The sequence below is a fragment of the Stegodyphus dumicola genome, chromosome 1, assembly GCF_044657685.1.
Source record: "Stegodyphus dumicola isolate Sdum_Otavi_A_Nest chromosome 1, ASM4465768v1".
Taxonomy (NCBI): Eukaryota; Metazoa; Arthropoda; class Arachnida; order Araneae; family Eresidae; genus Stegodyphus; species Stegodyphus dumicola.
Genome location: NC_140768.1, coordinates 51655442 through 51677241, shown reverse-complemented (window position 1 = coordinate 51677241; position 21800 = coordinate 51655442). Strand labels below are relative to the sequence as shown.

Sequence of the window (21800 nt, the reverse complement as noted above, 5' to 3'; positions counted from 1 at the left end):
CTTCTTGGAGTACACAGTAGGCGCAGCCTGTGTCTTTCTCCGTCTTTGAGCCATCTGTATAAATAGCAAATGTCTTCTTATTTGGCGGCGTGTATTGCATGTATATTGTGTGCGATAAATCAGTATCTGCAGGGTGTCCAAGCATGATCGGCTTGCGCTTCTCATAGTCTGTATGGTAGAATGTCTTTTGCCACAGAGAGACATTATTTTCTAGGCGCAATGTCCTTACTAATAGTTATTCTCTCTTCACTAGAAGGTCCAGTGGAGGGATACCCGCCAGCACTTGCAGTGCCGCAGTTGGGGATGTTCTATAACCTTTGCATATGATCAAAAGTTGCATTCTTTGTATGGTGAGAAGCTGCCTCCTCATATGGGCAGTAAGCTTCCTTCCCCATAATTTTAGAAGCTTCCCTCCCCATAATTTTAGAATTTTAGAAGCTGCAGCAAAATGCGATTTTGTAAGAAATGTCTTAAAAGAAGGGGGAAAATATTATCCTAATTCCCTGCTCAGGGAAGTTTGTGAAAAGTGGTTAAGGTGCAAAGTTTTCGCGATATTACCCTGATAAGTGCAGCATAAGCATTTTCATCGACGATATCAATATCTCACTTTAGAAACATTTTAAAACGTAGGGCAATAACAAATCTGGGCAAATTTTGATTGAAGCAGATACTCAGTGAGTCTCAAGCAGAGTCAAATGACGTATGGAGACAAAGAAACGAAAAAAAGAAGATGACTCCTAAAGGCCAATGCATTTAAAGAAAGGAATTTCGCATTCACAACCGAAACATCGTCCTCATCATTTTCCATCTATACTGTCGGCTCTCTCTCTTCTTAATAATTAATGATTTCTATTGGTTTTTGGCTACTAACTTGTGCACAAAGTACTGTTATATAAAGCTAAGAGAAGCAATCGTCTGTGGTCCAAGAACGAATTAATGCATTTTACAATAATTCCTATGAGGAAAATAGTTTCAGTTTACGAGAAGCCTTTAGGAATAAATTAGGTTGAGGCTTACCGTATTAAACTTTGCTTTATTGCTTTTGAATTATTTCGTTTTGGGATAATTTTTGCTGAGTATTTCAGCCTTCTTAAAGAATGTTTTTGTTTTGGGATAATTTTTGTTGAGTATTTCAACCTTCTTAAAGAATGTCTTCATTTTATTTGTACATTTCCATGTCTTATTGTTTTTTCAATATTGGTATTTTACATGTAAGTAGATGATGTAGATATTTTTGATAGCATTTATGTATGTTATCAATGTATTTATTTTTTATACATACAGGGGATCTTCTGAGGCGGGTTGTGCAGTATTATCAACATATGCAAGGTCACAACTCTGGTCGGTGCAACATTGTCTGGGGTCCTGCAGCACTGCATGCCTTATACTACTTCATGCGATGTTCACAGTTGGAACATGCGGAACATGCTGAACATGCAAACCACAGGACACCTGCTCAAGAGCTTGTCTATGAAAGGCATGTAAATTTTCCATTAATTAATTCATATAATTTTAGAGTAGTGGTCTGTTAGAAACTCAGCAGCCAAAATGTACTCAGACGCGTCTTACATCGTGAACCGCTCAAAGCATAGTTTAAGCCAGTTTTTAGATTCAGAAAAACATTTTTTATTAATTCATAGTTATTTTTTACACGTAAACTTAAAATGAATTTTGTAATTTGGTAACTGTCAACTAATGAAGAGACTGCCAATAAATTCTTTCAAAATAAAAAAAAAAAATATATGCACAGAGGAGAAATGTCATTATATTTTATTTCAGGACCCCCAAATGTTTTTGACAGGGGATCCCTTCAAGAATTTTTCAAATTTTTATCGATCCCCTTCTATTTTATTGGTGTAAAATTATGATTAAACGTGGAGGGGGTAAGGCAAATGTGATTTTTCAGATTGTTTATTATCCATTTAGTTAAATATTTATGATATTTTTATGCCTAATGAGATGCATCATAATAAAACTTTTATTATATTAGTAGAATTAACTAACATTGATAACACGACGGACAGGGCGGGGGGGGCAAGATGGTGCACAGCACGTGGTAGCCAAATTTAAGGACGGCGAAATATTATCAAACATATTATGTTTCTGTAGAAAAGGGCAGCCAGTTTGAATTTGCATGTGGACAGCCAACGGTATAGGATCGGCACTGGTGACCGATATATTTGATGATTCTTGCCAAGAATAAGATATTTGACTGCTTTACCGGCGACCAGCGATTTATTGTCAAGTTTGGTGGAGTTCATCGCCAAACGATACAGCAAATACAAAATGAAAGACTCTCACCCGAGCAGAAAAGTGACGTCATAAGGAAGTGATGGTAAATGCTAGTTAACGAAATTTTTCATTTTAACCAAAATGAACATTCTAGAAACGAAATAGTACGTATATATACTTAATGTTTCTAATCATTATTAAAAATATATTCATCCATACACTACTTCTAAATGGACACTACAGGGCTACTTAGAAAATTAATTGCATTATACTAATCAAGAAATAAACTCAAAATATTGTTCACTGTTTCATTTATAAAATTCTTAAATGGATACTTGTTATAATACTGGTTTGTTACTTTTCACAGTTTTTATCACCCTTGCGAAATGTTTGTTCTCCTTATTTTCACAAGGAATTCAAAAATCTTTTAATGTATTTATTGCAGTTATAGCATCTTTATACGTCGGGACTTGATCCAGTTCATCACCACTTAGCGAACTCAGAACAGTTTAAATTTTTTATTTCGAAAACGATATTCTTCAGCATTGAAATTTCTCCAGAGTTTGCGATTACTTCGCTGTCCACACGTACATATTCATCCAAATCAAATTCTAAGTTGCATTTTTCTAGTTAATAGCTTAGGTCCGATAAAGGGACATCATCTTCACTCCCTCTCATCGGGACTGTCTTCTGAAGAATTTATTTTGAAGCCTGTATGTTTGAAGCAATTGGCAATAGTTTTGGTGAAAATCATGCTCCAACTTTTCATTATGTAGAAAATCGTATCAAGCGCAGAAACAAAAATGAAGGATTTGTTACTAAGGGCAGTAATAAAATCCTTCATGAGAAGTTTTTTACAGTTTAATTTACAGTTTAATTAATTTATAATTACATTATACATATAGTACAGTTTAATTTAAAATTATGAATAATCCCATCGTCTACAGGTTGCAATATGCTAGTTACATTAGGTGGTAAGTAGGTAGACCATTTTTTGGGCTTCTAAATTCCTTATCCTGGCGTGAGCTGTGCAGTGGTCAATGATTAAAGTTTTTTTTTTTTTATTATTATTTTTTTTTTAATTTTTTTTATTATATATATATATATATATATATATATTATGTCGAAAATTTTCCATCTAAATTCTTGATTGTCTTTTTCCATAGCTCTAAAGTTATCCAGACTGTGAAGTTGGTGTCATAGCTCCCTGGCAGAAAATTTCCACCTTAAAACATCAGACGTTTTTGCATTTTCCTATGACAATAGATTTCAACTTCTCACTGCCATCCATACTGAATCCCAGTAAAACAATCAGTCTTTCCTTATTCTTTTTTTCCCTAGCGCATTTTTCCTTCTTGAAAGAAAATGTTTTATTGGGCAAGGTTCTGTAAAACAATTCGCATTCATCACATTAAAAATGTCATTTGGTTTGCATACTTTTTTTATTACCATGTCGTTCCAGTACAGAGCAAACTCTGTATCAACATCAGGTGCTTCTCCTTTGATTTTTTTGAGTGATAAGTCGTGCCTAATCTTCAACCTATACAACCATCCGTTACCAGCTTTAAAGTTTTCTTCTCCTAGTTCGGCAACAATTAAAAGAACCTTTTTCTTTTAAAATTAAAGTAGAAATCGACACATTGTGTGTCTTGGCGTATTTTATCCAGGTGATTACAGCTTTCTGGATTTCTTCATAGGGAGGCACTCAGTGTCTTGTCTTTTTGATGATAAGATTCCATTTAACGATGTTCGAGGAATTCCATGAGCTTTTGTAAAAGCAGCTTTCGACTGATTTGATTTTCAAACTTCTCAATACTTTTTTTTTTCTTTTTTTCTTTTTTGGAAATGTTAAAATTTTACTCTTTCCTAACATTCTACTAAAAGGTATGAGTGTTCATATTCCCGCTTTCGAATTAAAGAAAACTCGGGAAAAGTTCGAGTTTAACTCGTGTGCCAAGAACTGCCCGTCTGTCTATTTTTCCACAAATGCCGAAGGCCTCTACAAGTTTTCAGTAATTGTGTGAATGAATTGGATAACGAAGGGAACTGACAATGCACTGTCAGCTTTCTTTTTCTGAAGATGAAATACCTTAATCTCTAAACTGGAGAGGGGGACTTATCTCGTATCTAAAAACTAACGATTTAAGCAACATAACTCTTTTAAGATGATGGTTTATCATTATTTTCCTATTCGGTCTGAACTTTGCAAAAGTGACGGCTTTGAGCGGGATGACGGTTTAACAAGGCCTGACTGTAATAAGAATTTTGAAATCGGTTTCTGGTGACATAGGTGCTGATGCTTTGATTTCTTGACGTAAATTTGAAATCAGAAGTAACAAAATCGCTGAAATAGACAGAAATCATTTCATGCGAAAGAAGAAAACATTGACAATATTTATGCCGAGAAACAATAGAATGATTTTTTGTCACCGTTCGCAATCGCTTAGCTAAACCTTAATGGTCACAAGCTTGAGGAAAGCATCGCAGATGTAAGTATTTTTCTTACAGATTGCCTGAAAGTATACATGATAGTGAATGGGGAGAAGCTGCAAATGAGCATTTCACTCTGAATTACAAGCACAATTTCATGGAGCCAGACGAAATTAGATAGAGGGCCGGTTTCGATCTCACAACACAGCTTAATCTAGGGGTGGCAAAATTTTTAGGACCACTGCGTTTTGATTACGTAGTACCTTTGCAAAATAATTGGAATTAGCGCCACATAGTCGTTAATAAAAATGAAAAAATAAGAGAAAGCATTCACTAAAGAAATGAAAGAACATGGGTTGAAGAAAGGAGGTCATTTCTTTAATTCATGTGATATCAGCCACAGTAGGGTAGCTAGTTCGCCACAGATAGCATAATTTTGAGGCGTAAATCTCATATGAAATAATATTTGATGGAGGTTAGTCCTGTGGATCTTTCAAGCAAATAAAGAACAATATAATTCTGAACTTTATGAAATTAATTTAAGAAGAAAAATACATTTTTCTGTAGATTAGTATCCAAGGAAATCACCGCAAGATTTCAACAGCTACGCAGTCTTATACCATTTTCATACATTCAAAACGTGAAAATTACGAATATCAACTAAATTGTGATCTCGGTGTATTAAACCTACGGGGGGGTTAGCGAAATTAAGCAGTTCTTTCTTTCAAAATACGTAATTTGTCAGACGTAAGTTTCTAATACGAGCTGCGCTTGTTTGCGCCCACTGCAATGCGTAACTGGAATATGAAATGAGTTGTTCGGTTGAGGACTATCAAAAGGTTAATAAGAAAGTATTCCCTCAGTTAGAGAGAAGTGTTTCAAAGTTTTATTTCCGTTATTATTATTAAAGAAAGAGAAACGGGAATATGAAAGATGGGTCTTATTGACGTTTTACTATTTGTTCTAAAACACAGTTCTTCAAATTATGTAATTTTTTACTGCTGAGAATTTTTTTCACAATATTGTGTTTCTAGCTGTGATAAGAAGTTTTTAAATAAAAATCATTTTAGAACTAAAATTGATTAATTTTGTATTTAAGAAATAGTTCTGTACTATCAGCATAGTACTCTGTAATAGGTGGCTTTACAAACAAATATTTGTTTGTTTTTAAATTTTAAAATAATAAAATAAAATTTTTTTTCAGAATTAAAGGTAGATTTTTAATGTATTTTTCTCTTTGTCGTTTTTACATTCAGTCATTTGCCTATACCAAGAGGTGAGACAAATTCAAAGACTGTATAGGTGGACACATTCAGAGTCCGCTCCGGGGGGGGGCGAATGTTCTAGCTATGCCGAATATAATTTAAATTGAAGAAATTTACAGAATAGATTATAGCCTTTCTAAGACAATCTTCAACATGTCTAAAAGATTTGGTTTTCTACGAAGACGATTGTTTAAAAGCAATGCTTTATGTATATTTTCAGAAAGACTGGTCATTTTAAGAGGTGGTCATCTTAAGTTATCACACAAAAAAAATTGGCTATAAAACGATTGAGTTATATTTTTATTTTACAGCTCCTACTATTGTTTAATTTAGTAAAAATTTTATAATGTCCGATGCTGAATAGGCAAATCAAAATTCCTAAATAAGACAAGAATAAAACTATTAGCAATGCAACACAAGGACAAAAAAAAAAAAAAAAAAAAAAAGATAGCTTTGATTATTAATAATTTTTATCCTAGAGTTTATAATCTTATCGAATCAGCGTTTTTAAATATTGGAAATGAAATTTACTAAATCTACAAAAGGCAATGAACGAATAGAAAGTATTAATTCATTACAGCGCTTAACATTGCACAAGTGAAAGACGATCACTGAATGCATATCCTTTCTGCTTTGAAAAAAGCCTATAGACCCCCTATGAAGTCTTTTTCCATTCTAAAATATTCCAGAGGGTGTTCTTAGCTTAAGGGGTTGTGTTATTTAAATCCTAATGCGGTGTTGCTATGGTTACCCGGGTCATTAGCGTCAACTCTCTTTGGCAAAAAATTTCATTTTCACCTCGGCGAGAATCCTGCCAAAGGTAGCAACCCGTTATTCTGACGTCAGAAAACAGGTGCAACGGTCAGCGCCATCTATTGCCGAAAGGCTACATTCATGCTTCTCAAAATTCGCTCTTAAGAAGTCCGTTGGGGATAAGAGTGATGGCAGTCTGCACTTTATCTCAAGAAAGGGGCAATTAAGCCTCCTGGCGAGGCACGCGAATGTAAGTCAATAAGTCAAAACCGCCGGTCCTACGTACTTTAGATTTATGTTGCAGATTGTGTACACTGATTTCCAAAATTAAGAAAACATCACAAAAATAGCAATAACTCATTCAAAACTAAGCCAATCCGTATAAGGTTTTAATATGTTGTCAAATAAGAATTGCTGAGGAAAACTACTGTATGCAAATTAGTGGCACTGCAATCGAAATATGTCATCTGCTAGGAGCAGAGAAAGCCTGCAAATTTCGCTGTGATGTTGTGATAACAATTCTGGGAGAGCCAATTAGTAACAATAACTTAATGGCATCGTGCGATGGAGAGCTATTGAGTGACTAGAGGCAGGACAAAGTCAGACAGAAGTAGCTAAATGGCTAAATGTGAGTACTTCTGTAGGCTTCTCTTCTAGGTGTCCGTAGACTTTGGCAACAATTTTTAATCATAGATTCGGTATCCAGGAGGCTCAGCCAAGGATGACCAACCTCTACGTCAAACGCTGATGACCGATATTTGTTGTTATGCGTACGACGGAAACAACAAACTAACCACATTATTTGCTCTGTAGAGTTGCACTTTTAATGTTTTTATTATGAGCCGAGATACAGAGTTCAGTTTCACAAAATCAGCAGTTGCAAACATCTAGGCTATCAACTTTTATAACTAAAACAAGACAGTGTACATTATACAGTCAAAAGTCGTTAATTCGGGCACCCATAATCTGGAATGATCTATAATCCGGACCTCAAAGCTACAAACTTTCTGCCCATGCGCGTAAGTCCTTCACGGATGCGCATATGAGTGTGCGCATGCGCATAATTAGTTTACGCATGCGCGTTTAATGTATAACGGACGGTATAAGCTAAAACTATCTAATTATCTATTTCAGTTAATGTTGCAGATTGTGTTGTTCCTTAATCTTCGAATTGGATCCGGCTTATTATTTTTTGAAGACTGTTAGAGCAATTTTATAAAAGTAGCTTGAACTTTCTATTATGTCAAATAGAATTTCCGATGCTGGAGCTCCCAAAGGATCTACAAAGCGAAAGTATGTTTCGATGTCCATAAAACAAAAATTGGAATTGCTGCAAAAAATGGATAAATGCATATCCTTCGTTTCTCTAACCATTCCGAAATCTGTTTATCAATTTCACGCTGCTCTGCGGCGGAGAAGGGGGGGGGGCCGCGGCGCGCAATGAATGGGAAGTTGATCTGTCAGCACTATCCTTATCATCAGGAAAGATGTTTTTATTTTATTTGGCTTATAATTCCTTACTAAATGTAGTATTTCATCTCGATGTACTCGTCTTTGATATGATTTAAATCAAATTCTTCGTCATTATAATTCGCTTCCGATAGTGAAGAAAGTGACACAGAGCTTATTGAAAACGAAAAAAGTTTCGATTGACAAATTAGTCGGTATTCTCGACACAGCAATTATAGGACTTGAACAGCGGAACTTTGTAACTGAACAAGAAATTATGTCTGTTTACAGAATTAAAGAGAAAGTATTATCACATAAAACGAACAACTTAATTGAAAGAAGTGTTTAATAAAGTAAACAAATGAATATTAAGCTTTTTTTTGTAAATTTTGATACCCTTTAGATCATAATTGTTCTTTATTTCATAAATTACGGTTTCATATTTTTAATTTTATAATTTCGGCATGCCATCTTACCAGATTTAAACTAATGATCTATAATCCGGAAAAATCGATAATACCGAATCGCCGAAGTCCCAACGAGTCCCGATTAACGACTTTTGACTGTATCGTCTATTACTCTGACACCACCATCATCTTGACTGCTATAGAGTGTTTGGGTGATTTGATCATTGCCACTTTGCTCTTCGTTAAAACTGGCTGATTAATGATGTGATGTTGGCTTGCTCAGTATCAGGGGCGTAGCTAGAGGGGGGCAAGGGGTCATCTGTCCCCGGGCGCAGAATGCAAGGGGTGCCAAACTGATGTTACGACATTTTAGAATTAAATGTTTCCATCTTTGGCAAGCAGTAGGGGGCTCGAAATCTTCAGTTTTCCCTGGGCGCTGAAAACCCTAGCTACGACTCTGCTCAGTATATTGATTGCCTTAGACCAAGAATTCTCATCACTTCCAAGACAGACTGAACAATCTATATTTGTTCATTTGTCTACCATTTGCATTAGTTGCAATACTTTTAGGAAAGGTCCACATCTTCATCTTTCTAGAACATGTTTTGATTTGATATCCTATATCCTGCTCAGGAAGAGCCAGTACTCACATCCCATCACTGCTATTTTTAATACAGTCAAAAGTTGTTAATCCGGACTCGTCGGGACTTCGGCGATTCGGTATTATCGATTTTTCCGGATTATAGATCATTAGTTTAAATCTGGTAAGATGGCATGCCGAAATTATAAAATTAAAAATATGAAACCGTAATTTATGAAATAAAGAACAATTATGATCTAAAGGGTATCAAAATTTACAAAAAAAAGCTTAATATTCATTTGTTTACTTTATTAAACACTTCTTTCAATTAAGTTGCTCGTTTTATGTGATAATACTTTCTCTTTAATTCTGTAAACAGACATAATTTCTTGTTCAGTTACAAAGTTCCGCTGTTCAAGTCCTATAATTGCTGTGTCGAGAATACCGACTAATTTGTCAATCGAAACTTTTTTCGTTTTCAATAAGCTCTGTGTCACTTTCTTCACTATCGGAAGCGAATTATAATGACGAGGAATTTGATTTAAATCATATCAAATACTACATTTAGTAAGGAATTATAAGCCAAATAAAATAAAAACATCTGCCCTGAAGATAAGGATAGCGCTGACAGATCAACTTCCAATTCATTTCGCGCCCGCTGCGGCGTTAAAGATAAACAAAGGATATGCCTTTATCCATTTTTTGCAGCAATTCCACTTTTTGTTTAATGGACTCCAAAACATACTTTACTTTTATAAAATTGCTCTAACAGTCTGCAAAAAATAATAAGCCGGATCCAATTTGAAGATTAAGGAACAACGCAATCTGCAACATTAACTGAAATAGATAATTAGAGCTTAGCTTATACAGTCCGTTATACATTAAACGCGCATCCGTAAACGTATTTTGCGCACGCGCACACGCAAATTCGCAGCCGTAAAGGTCTTACGTGCATGCGTCAAGATGACGCATGCGCAGAAAGTTTGTAGCTTTGAGGTCCGGATTATGGGTGTCCGAATTAACAACTTCTGACTCTACTATTTAATACTGATTTAATACATACAACATTAATATTTGAAAATCTGCTATATCGTATGTAATGAGATCTTATTGTGGTTATTATGTCCCTGAAACGGTTACCTCTGAAAATGAACAGTATTCCTTGAAGGCATAAATAAAGTTCAAACTGAATGAGCCCTCTTCCAAATCATCTAGAATCATGAGTGATCATCTTAGAAAAAGTTCACTGCATTTACATTTTTTACAGGATTCCACTTAAGTGAGATTTATATCCTCAGATATATCCTAACTCTATAAATAATTAGTATTCTATTATCATAGGCCATATCTGGTTCTGCCTCCACTGATTGAGTGGGTTCGAGTAGCTTTTTCTCATTCTGAGCATCGTCGATCCCAAGTTGTAGATAAAGATGATGTTATGCAAGCTGCTCGTTTACTACTACCAGGAGTGGACTGCCCTATCCGAGAATTTGGGTAAGTATAAATTTGCAGCTTAACTTGGTTTCACTGCATACACATTTCTATGCATTAACATTAGATAGGTATACTATATTCCTCTATAGCTTCCTTTGGGAAAACTAAGAGGTGGTTGAGTGAAGTATCAAATGCACTGATTTGATTTCTTTAAACCAAAACAAAATGGGTCTAGTGAAGATTCTTATGTATGCCCAATCATCTAGAGTTCTGGATTTAAAAAAGGAAAAGGCATAAATTCATTTTTTTTTTCAACATCTCAAAGAAAGTGTTATTGTTTAAAGTAAGTTTCGTGTTCTGGTAGAATAAAAATTGTTGCTGTTTCATTTTCAGGAAATATTTATTATTAGCCTCTAAAACAGTTGTGCTTGCAAATTTATCAATAATTTCTGGTACTCTTCTGTTATCGGGACTGGATTTAGAAATGTATGTATGTATACCAATGTATATTAGCCTAAGGCACATGTTTTCAATTTCAAAGGGAGTATTCATGTCACTCGTATATATGCTCAACCCAGTATAGTGGTTAGTGACGATGATTGTCAGACTGGATTCAGAAATGCATGTATGTATACCAGTGTATGTGTGTAAGTATATACCAATGCGATATATCAATTTGTAATATACTAATGTATATTAGCTTAAGGCACGTGCACTCAATTTAAAAGGTAGCATTCATGTCACTCGTATATGTGCCCAGCCCAGTGTAGTGGTTAGTGACCATGATTGCCATTACATGCATATATTTCTTAATCCAGTCTTGATAATAGAAGAGTACCTAATTTCTTCACCATTTACATAGATGTCCTGATGAATGGTCTGAAGATTTTTAATTGACATAATATATAGCTTTGGATCATATGTTATACAGTTTAAAATTTAGTACTTCGTAATTATTTTCACTGCAGGTTTTAAAATTCAATATTTTCAAGTGTATACATGAGAATATACTCATACTTGTATTGAGTACAGTTATCAGTCATATAGATTTTTGTTCTTTTTTGTAAAATGTTACATGTTAAAATATTATTTAGGAATAGAATTGTACCTATGAATTGTTAATATATCCATACAAACATATCTCACCTATATTTACAAAGCCACCAATACTAATTGGTGACTTTTCATAACGCTGTGGATAAACAGAAAGTACCTAATTTTTTATTTTTTTTTATTTTTTCCCCCAGTGAATGTAGAGATTGCATTCATTTATATCTTTGATAATTACACATATTAATGCTCTTATGCTTGGCTGCTTTTACAAAATAAAAAATGTAAAATCTATAATTTTAATGCATATAATATTTTAAAATAGTATGTCCATGCATGTATAAATTTGTTCATATTTAACAGAATCTATGATGACCGGCTGCACTGTAGGAAAAGATCAGATGATCCCGAATGTGCTCGGATGCTAAAAGTCGAGCTTGCCTTCCGAATGCTTGCAAGTGGAAGAACAGACCTAGTACCTCATGCATTACAACTGTTACCTCCAAGTCATGTAAATACTTTTAATGAACAAGGTTTGACTCCTTTAATGGTTGCATGCATTAGAGGAGATGAGGCAATGGTTCACATACTGCTGGATGCTGGAGCTGATGTTGACATTGAGGTAAAAAGGATAAAATATATGATATTGTAAATGGAAAGATTCCTTAAAACACATTTATACATTATATTCCTGATTATCTGTACTCTGATGAAAGTTTCAAATTACTACAGACAAGCCTGTAAGCGTAATTTGTTCTTGTCATTCATAACAAATCATTTTTGTTACAGATTTAAAGTTACAAAAATTTTCCGTTTACCATCAAGTAAAAATGAAGCTATTGCATTCTTACAAGAAATGGGTGTTTTGCTCTTTATCTGCTTTTTCAAAAATAGGCATGTAAGGAAAGAGTTGTTTAACATTAGCATTTGGAAGTCATGAAAACAGGCATGAAAAGAAATAGTTTCGTCTCCATGTGGTTTTTCCCCATGGCATAGCTTGCGTTTCAGCTACCAGGGACATCAGTCAAATTTGCTGTCTAACATCGCAGCAGAAAGCTTCATCATGGTAATCACCACCTCTCTCAGCATCCCCCATCACTTCCGCCTTTCGGGAACCAGCTTCCCCGATGTGCCATATAATCATGCACCATTATGACTGTATTTCAACAGAACTGATAACGTCACGCTAGCACGATAAATCAGTTATAATTCAATATTGGTATTGGTCTTTCCAAACCAAGTCAGTGAAGCCTAACAGATAAGGCATCTTACTGACTTCGAATCCAAAAATTGCCAGTTTGACTGTCATGGCCGTAATGTAATTTCATTGTGTCTTGATTGCACTTTGTATCATGATTTCCAATTACTTGTATCAAATAATTGGATAACCTTTCTGTTATCCTTTTTGTTACTCATCCTGCTCTGTGGATACTTGTCCGATTCTGTCAGTGGCTTTTGATCTTTCGGTCACCCTCCTTTTTCCTTACCTCCAATTTCTCTTCTGAGATTTCCTACGTCCAGAATTTATTATTTCGTGTGCCTTCGGGCTTTATTTCAGGAACCAGCAACATTACAATCAGCAATAGTTCAGTATATTATTAAGTCTTTCGAAACATAGCGTGATTAATGACTTAATAAGAAAAACAGCTGATTTATCAGACTTCGATAAAGGTCAAATCATTATGGCTCTGCAACTGGGAACATCAATATCAGAAACAGCAAGCTTAGTGGGCTGTTCATGTGCAGCTGTTGTGAGCACATATCGAAAGTGGTGTGTGTATGGTGAAACGACAGTTTGCTAGCCAGCAGTGTGTCGTCAATGACGCATTGATTCCATAGCAGAGTGGAGAATACTATGCATTGTTTGCCGTGATCAAAGAGCTACAACAGCCGAAATCACAAACAGCTATAACAGTGATGACCCAGGCAATGTTTCTCAACACACTGTGCAGCGTACATTGCTGCATATGGACCTACTCAGCCAGAGGCTGAAGCACTGACGGCACATCTTCGCCAACTGCATCTGCAATCAACCCCCCAAAAGAGGGAATTGGACATTAGAAGCATGGAAGAAAATTCCTTGGTATGACAAATCACGTTTTCTGATCATCACATCAATGGGTGTGCGCCAATACGCCAATTTCCAAACAAAATCCTGGCTCTCAGATGCACAGTTGGATGGGGACAAGTCGGTAGCAGGGGTATTATAGTGTGGACAATGTTTTCATGGATCACATTAGGACCCATAATGCCCATAGAACAATCCTTGAGTCTGTGTGCTACATAAACATTGTTGCAGACTAGGTTCACCCACTCATGACAACAGTATTTCTGGCGGGGGATGATGTTTACCAACAGGATAATGCACCATGTCATAAGTGTCAAATCATCAAGGATTGGGTTGAGGAACATTCCAGTGACTTTCAAGTCATATCTTGGCTTCCAATTTCACCTGACATTAATCCAATAAAGCATTTGTGGTCCCATCTGGAAAACTAAATTCGTGCTGCCATGCTTCCCTTTGCAATGTTAAGGAATTGCAGGTCCAGTTAGTGAGCGCTTGGTACCAGATACCTCAGACTATTTATCAGCACCTTATGGGGTCTGTGCTACACTGGTGATGGCAGTTTTGAGGGCTAAAGATGGTCCTACATGTTATTAACAGGGTTATCATAATGTAATCGCTCTTTGAAAATATCATATTTCATTACATTTGTATACATATGTGCAGAATGAAGAACTGTTCACTGTTATTTCTATTCTTTATTATTTTTATACGACTTCCGAGAAATTCTTATACAAAAGAATTATGCTTTTTATTTAAATGATTTAGAGTATCTTATGCCTTTTATATCTTAAATGATCAAATTATCTCAGAAAAGAATGGTATGATGATTTTCTACAACTTTAAAACATAATAAAATCATGTTTTGTCTTCTTAGCTTCTATCACCTTCTTCCTTCCTTATTTTCTTAGATCTAAAAACAACAATCGTTTCATATTGATTGATTTGCTCTCATTATTAAGCATGACTGTTTCCAGTACTTAAACTCTTTTCTATATCACAATTTTAGGCATTTCTGAGTGATTTCATCTTTTGTTTTCTTTTGATGTTGATGTCATACCCATAAATTTTTAAGATAGCCATACAAATATTTCTCACCTTAATTCACAAAGCCACTGATTGGCAATTTTTTTAGGGCTGTGGGTATTCAGAAAATACCTAAAATTTTTGTTTTAATAAGGCTTTTATGTTACAAACTAAAGCCTGGCTTTTATTGTCCTGATTTATAAATTCTATTTTATTAATTCTATTTTAGCTAAAACTTTTCTAAATTTTATTCAACTGTTTTTCAGACTCCAGCACCTAGTAGCACTTACCAGTGTGTTAATCCTGAAACTCAGCATTGGACTGCTTTAACATATGCCACAACCCATGGACACTTATCAGTAATAAAAGTAAGTAGTTGTGTAAAAATTTTGACATGTTATTCAATTGTATACAATGAATATTCCTTGATTTATTTTTTCATATTTCTGGAAACAGTTTTTAAAGTTACAAAAGTAAACAGTTTCACTGAAATATAATTTTTCAAAATAATAAACTTACATCAGTAATATTTTCTTAGTGAATAACATTCCTTTCATACTGCAGTCTATATATCTTTGTATACTGCTGCCTAAATACTGTTATCAGTAGTGTGTTGTGGTGTTCACTAAAAGTGAAAAAAAACTTTTTTTAACTGTAAAGATAATAAAAAAACAACTAATGCTTATTTAAAACCATGAAAATTAAGAGGAAGAATTAAAAATGATCATCTCATAAAAGATAAATGACATCAGCATCGTCATCAAGTAGAGGATCCTGATGAAATCGCAGCATTTTTGGGACTGCCAAATAAATAATAAATTAACATGAAGCCTAAAGTAGAATACTGGGAGCCCAATAGAAATCGAAAGGAAAAGGCTCTTCTGACTTGTCTAAGAATTGGTCATTCTCATGCTACTCATAATTATCTTTTGAAAGCCAAGAGTTGAGCCTCAGTTTTATGGAGCGTCATATTTTAGAAGCATATGTATATTTTAAGAACCTTTATTTGAAATATTTTAATAGTTCTGACATATGCCTTAACTATTTAATCGGAAAAGAGGCCAATTTTAATTTATTTCAATATTTGTGAGAAACTGGAGTCTGTTATTTAATTTGAGTGGTTTTAAATTGTGTAATTTGTTTTTATGTGTTTATACATTTATGTCTTATGTGTAGTCAGATTTTACCTGGTTTTAAATTTAAATCTGTCATACCAATTTGTTTTCAAAATTTTTATGATATTACTATGTGTTTGGTGCATCATAACCTTTTATGTTATGATGGTTAGGTTCATCATAACCTTTTAGGTTATGTGTCAATAATGTCATCACCATCCATCCATAAAAGATAAATATTTTATTTTATTTTGATGAATGCTAAATTTGCTTCAGAAAACAATACAAATCCAGCAAAGTTCAGCTTGCATGTCTGTTTGTACAGTATCCACTAATCATAACTCTCTAGTTAGAAGCATGCTAGGGAAGTTTAGTTTTCATTTTAAGTGAGAAATAAATGTTTTTATGATTTCCTCTTCCACGTAAGCACGGACTTTCTTTCTGTACTGTTTATTAGAAGCATTCTCCTAAATGTGATAAAAAATAACAGATCCCCTTTCCCTTTTTTGCAAATGGATTGAGTTTTTCACCCATGTGAAGAAGCACTGAAAGGACATGGGTAGGCAGTAATTAATCACTTTAAACTTTCAGAATATTCAATTTTAGAATACCAGGTATAATTTCTCATTTTTGTACATATAGATCTGTCTCAAATAGAATTATCTATTGTGATTATGTTTTGTCTCTTTCTTTCTTTCAAAAGGAAAGGTTGGAAATAATAACTAACATACAGTAGATACACAGCAGTAACATACAGTACAGTAGGTACAGGAACCTAACATACAGTAGGTACAGGAACTGGTTTAGATAACAGCAGGGCTGACACAAAAGTAATTAATTATTAAGGCTTTCTCCTAAGTATTTTTTAATGTAGCAGACATTACTTTTGTTAATTATATAAAATATTTCTTGAAATAACCTAATAATTCAATATTTTTCATTCAAAGTTATTTTAAAATAATACAAGCTAATTAAAAATTTTAAAAATAGATATATTTGAAAGTGGACATGCCTTCTTCCAACAGGATTCTGTAACACCTGCAGATTATTTACTTTTTAAATATACAATTTTTTTTCCATTATATGTTTCACAATTAATTTTTTATTGATTTCAAGAGGTACAATCTATTTTAATATGATATTAATTATATATTAAGAAGAAAATTTTAAAATATCTGATCACCTTTCTTAATTCACTTCAATGAGGCTTTTATTATGGTCTGTTAGTGGCCAAGTGGATAAGATCACAAACTGATCTGGTTGCATAAAATCTTCACTGTACATAACATGAATAAGGCAATTTTTTTCAGAAAATTCTCAGCAGACACACCTCTTCCAAGACAGATAACCTTGAATGCTCTTGATAGCAAAAACCTAACCCATTCTAGATGAATTTTTTATTTAACAATACAAGGGCAATGGAGTATTCCAGAATGTTTAAATCATATATCCATAGAAATTGCTTAATTATTTATGATTATGTCTATATTATTCAAAGTAACCTTTATAAAAAAATGTTAGTAGCTTGACTACCTGTAGCTTTTATATGCATATGTACCATTTTCATAATAACAAGTAAATATATTATTAAAAAAAGGTTTTTAAATTCAAATTTACATACTGCAGATCTGAAATGCAGCTAATTTATAATTTTTTGCCTATAATACATTTTCATATTTCATTCTTAAATTTTTATGCAAGGTAAACTATCAAAAATATCATTTCTACATTACATGCATTTTATACTTTAAAATGATCTTTATTACAGATCTCAATGTTTTGATTATTTGAGGTATTATTTCCTTATGGTATATTATATCACACTATTTTTTTAGCTTCTGCTAGAAAAGGGAGCAAATGTTGAAGGAGGAGCACGTCTCAGTGAAGAAAAAATAACAGTAACTCCTTTGCAACTGGCGGCTGCATCTGGTAAGCAATTAATTTGTAAAAGATCTTTGCAGCTGTATTTATTTATCACTAAATAAACAGACAAAGATTAGTCCTTTATGTGGTGGCTAAATTCAATATGCAGTAGTTTTAATCCAAATTGCTATTGTTAACTAAGTTTAATGCATAAAGTTTCTCTACTTCTTAAAATGTATTTCATAGAACATTCCTCTCCTCCAGAGTACATTTAGAACATTTGTAAGCTTCATATAGCCAAGTTATTTAATTTAGTCAATATAGAATATATTTCTGAGTATTGAACTGTATTATGACTACATAATATGTCTAGCATTACATGAAAAATTTGTTTTAAATTCTTGTTAAGAATTCCCCAGCACTTTTTTATGATTATGAACATGACAGTAAACATAAGTTCACTACAGTAACATTAATATTACATCACCAATAACTGTGGGAAAGAAAATGTTTAAGTATGCCTGCATGCATGTACAAGCATTTACGAGCATTTTCTATAGTTCACAGAAATCATTGGTTAAGGAGGAGAAAAATATAAGCACATGATATATATATATACATATAAATAAAACATAAGAGGAATATATCCTGAAAACAAGAAAATGGGCATCCATGTCAAAAAGACTGAAAAGTTTTTAACCAAACCAGAAGGACATTTTCCCAGAAAATGATAGTTCTTAAAGCTCCCATACATACTGCTCAGTATTTTTACATGTTTTCATAATATATATATTCATAATGGATTGAATGCATAAATAATCATTAGTAATTTAATGCAATTTATTTAATGAAAAAAAACTTAACAGCTCTGGAACTTTTCACACAAAATTGCATAATCTTGCTGAGTGATCTCTCAATACTGTGAGCTAAACTCTGAACTAAATTGAAAACTGATTCTTCCTCTGGTCTTGTATAATTTTCCCATCAGCCAAGAATTTTTCAGTGTTTTTGATTTCTTGAATTTGCTGGAAGGCATACACAATTACATTATGTTGTGATGGATACAATTATAGTTACATAGGGATTGGACCAGTTACTGTTACACAGAGATCAAACCAAAATTTCATGGAATAGTCACTAAGTTTGGCAACTTTTGTTCATTGCGCACCGGAAGTTGATCTGTCAGCACTATCCTTATCTTCAGGGCAGATGTTTTTATTTTATTCTGCTTATATTTCCTTACTAAATGTAGTATTTCATCTCAATGTACTCCATCTTTGATATGATTTAAATAAAATTCCTCGTCATTATAAATATCACGAATACACATCAAATAGTTTTCTGGTTGCAATTTTACAATTTCGACTATGCGTAATGTATGCTTTATGCATGCGCATGTTGAAAGAAATGTTTAATAAAGTAAACAAATAAATATTAAGTTTTTTTTTTTGTTGTTGTTGTAAATTTTGATACTCTTTAGATCATAATTGCTCTTTATTTCATAAATTCCGGTTTCATATTTTTAATTTTATAATTTCTGCATGCCATCTTCCCAGATTTAAATAGATGATCGATCTATAATCTGGAATTGCCGAAATCCTGACGAGTCCGGGTTAAAGACTTTTGACTGTAATATTACATTTTATAACTGTATGATTCTTTTTAAATATTCCTGTAGATTAAATTTCTTCTTTATTACAATTCAGTAATTAAAATGCAGCACTTTTAATTTTTTTTTTCAATCAGCATCCTTAGGAAATTTTAGTAGATTATGACTTCTTTGCATTATTGCAAATAGGGATTATTCTTTCACTTAATATTCTGCATTCCCTTGTTGGCACTTGTTTGTTTGGGCACACTCATTCTTCTGGCTATGACCCTGAAAATTTGACATGCTAATTTTAGACTGCCTAAATGACTTTTTTTTTCCCCCTCCATACATACAGTTTACTGAAAAAGGTTTGATGACTCATAATGCTTATTTTTTAATGTCTCCTTCTAGGTCGTTTAAAATTAGCAGAGCTGCTCTTAATGCATGGTGCTCATCCCTTTCTTTCAACCATGTTGAGGGATTCTTTGGCATATGGTGGAGCTGCTCAGAGAGGCTGCTATAGTGCCATAGCTGTTGCTGGTGCCCATGGACAAAGGACTATGCTTCATCTTCTTTTATCCCATCCCATGACAAAAAGTAATAAAGATGTCCTTTCTCTGGAGGAGATCTTAGCTGAGGGAGCTTCTCAATTAACATGTGATAGGAGGACTTCCAGGTTACAGGTTTGTTGTTTTTCTCATACATATATATAGTCAATCAATATTCAGTTTTTAAAATGATAATGCTTGTGGTATGGTTATTTGTTTTTCTATTTAAGAGTAATATGTTAAGACTGGTATATTTGAGTAAATCACTAAGATAACTTGATTATGCACATAACAATTTTTTTTTCTATACTAGAAAAATATTTTTCAGTGGCTTTGCATTCATTAGTTGATTTTATGTAGAAAAACATTTTTTGTAAAATATTTATGATTACTTTCAATTAGAAACATTTTGAAATGCACATGAGATTTTATTTACTTAGTCATACTAATTAAAAAAATTAATTATAACTTCCTAATTTCCTGTATGTTCAACTAAAATTGAGATTTTTTCAATGAATAACTTTAGCAAAAAGCATTTTTTTTCCTAATTATCAATAAATATGTTTCTATGAAATAGACAACAGTCTATTTTCCATGTAAGTTCAAATTTTATATATATGTAATAATTTCATGATGTATGTTCATTGAATAATTTCCACCCTTTCTTTTCTTGCAATGTCATGACTGATGGCATTGATTTCAGCTGTAGTGTTTTCATAAATCAGAGAAATGGAAATAATATTTGTGGCACATATTATTTTCTTATGTGCTAATTGATATATCACTGACAGAAAACACATACGTATTATTAAAGATGCACATAACTGAAGACATGTTGTCTATTTTAGAACCCTTTGATCTTGAAAACACATTCATGAGCAAATTTGAATATGCATTTTTGGAAAGAATAACAATATTTATTTTAACATGCTATGTTACCAAAAAAAAAAAAAAAAAAAAATAGCACTGAGCAGTGGTAGTTGGATATGGCTTTAAATTTGTTTCTTAGAAAGTTCCTGATCTATTTATTCTATACATATTTATTCCTTTTTGTAGATTCCTAAAGGAAGACAATGTGTTTTCGTATAGCTTAAATGAATAAAACTAAATCAAAAGAAAAACAGGAGAAAAGGAGAAAGTTCAGTGAAGGAATAACATTTGTTTTGTGATTATGTTCCATTTTTATTTCATATAGAAAATTTCAAGGAATCCTGATTTTTTTTACCTAGATTGTAAAAGATTACCGGATAAGAGATAACATACACCATTTGATTAAAAAAAATATTCATGTCTCCTACAGAAAATATAAAAGTATATTATGCCGTATCCTACTGAAGATTATTTTCTAAAAACATTTATTCACCCTTATTACCAACAAGTTCTTATTTTCCTTGATATAAAAGGTATTTATTTTTTTAGAAAGTTACATTAAAAAACTTACATGTGTAATTACTTGTAGCAATGTATGTAGTACCCAAGAATTTAATTAACAGTATCTCAGGTGATTTTAATAATATGAAGATGAACCTTTTTGTTTGACTAAGATGTCATTGTCAAAGCCTACTGGTTTGAAAGCGAATTTTTTTAAAAAATATTTCTACTTTTCTTCATTTCTTAAACATCAGGAAAAAAAGAATTTATAATATTATATTTAAATATATTGTTTTAAAGTATTTCAGAATAATAAAAAATGAACTGCGTATATGAAAAAGTAAAAACTTCTGTTGTGCGATTAAGGGACATTTTATGCAATGTTAAAGGCAAAGAGCCTTTTGCTCTACTTCTTGAAAGTCAAGTCACATGTAATTTAAAAATCAGTTACATTCAATACTTTTTAGTGTTATTACATACGATAACAATTACAAATGCATTTAAATTAATATTTTTTTACATACAGGAATTAAAAAGTCTAGAAAATACATTTCCATAAAGTTCACAATATATAAATTAGTATTTACATTTCTACATTAATGACTGTAGCTTTATGATAAA

The 21800-nt window shown here is 32.9% G+C and overlaps 1 protein-coding gene across 3 annotated transcripts in view; it reads left to right on the top strand.

The window, feature by feature from the left end:
• LOC118191059 (ankyrin repeat and BTB/POZ domain-containing protein 2) overlaps positions 1-21800 on the top strand; it is a 224805-nt gene that overhangs the window by 182193 nt on the left and 20812 nt on the right. For all 3 annotated transcript variants that reach the window (XM_085814381.1, XM_085814378.1, XM_035361853.2), the window contains 6 exons: positions 1285-1477; positions 10458-10610; positions 11964-12222; positions 14958-15059; positions 17642-17735; positions 19672-19943. In XM_085814381.1, the coding sequence (XP_085670507.1) occupies positions 1285-1477; positions 10458-10610; positions 11964-12222; positions 14958-15059; positions 17642-17735; positions 19672-19943 (1073 nt within the window). The remainder of the gene's footprint in view (positions 1-1284; positions 1478-10457; positions 10611-11963; positions 12223-14957; positions 15060-17641; positions 17736-19671; positions 19944-21800) is intronic.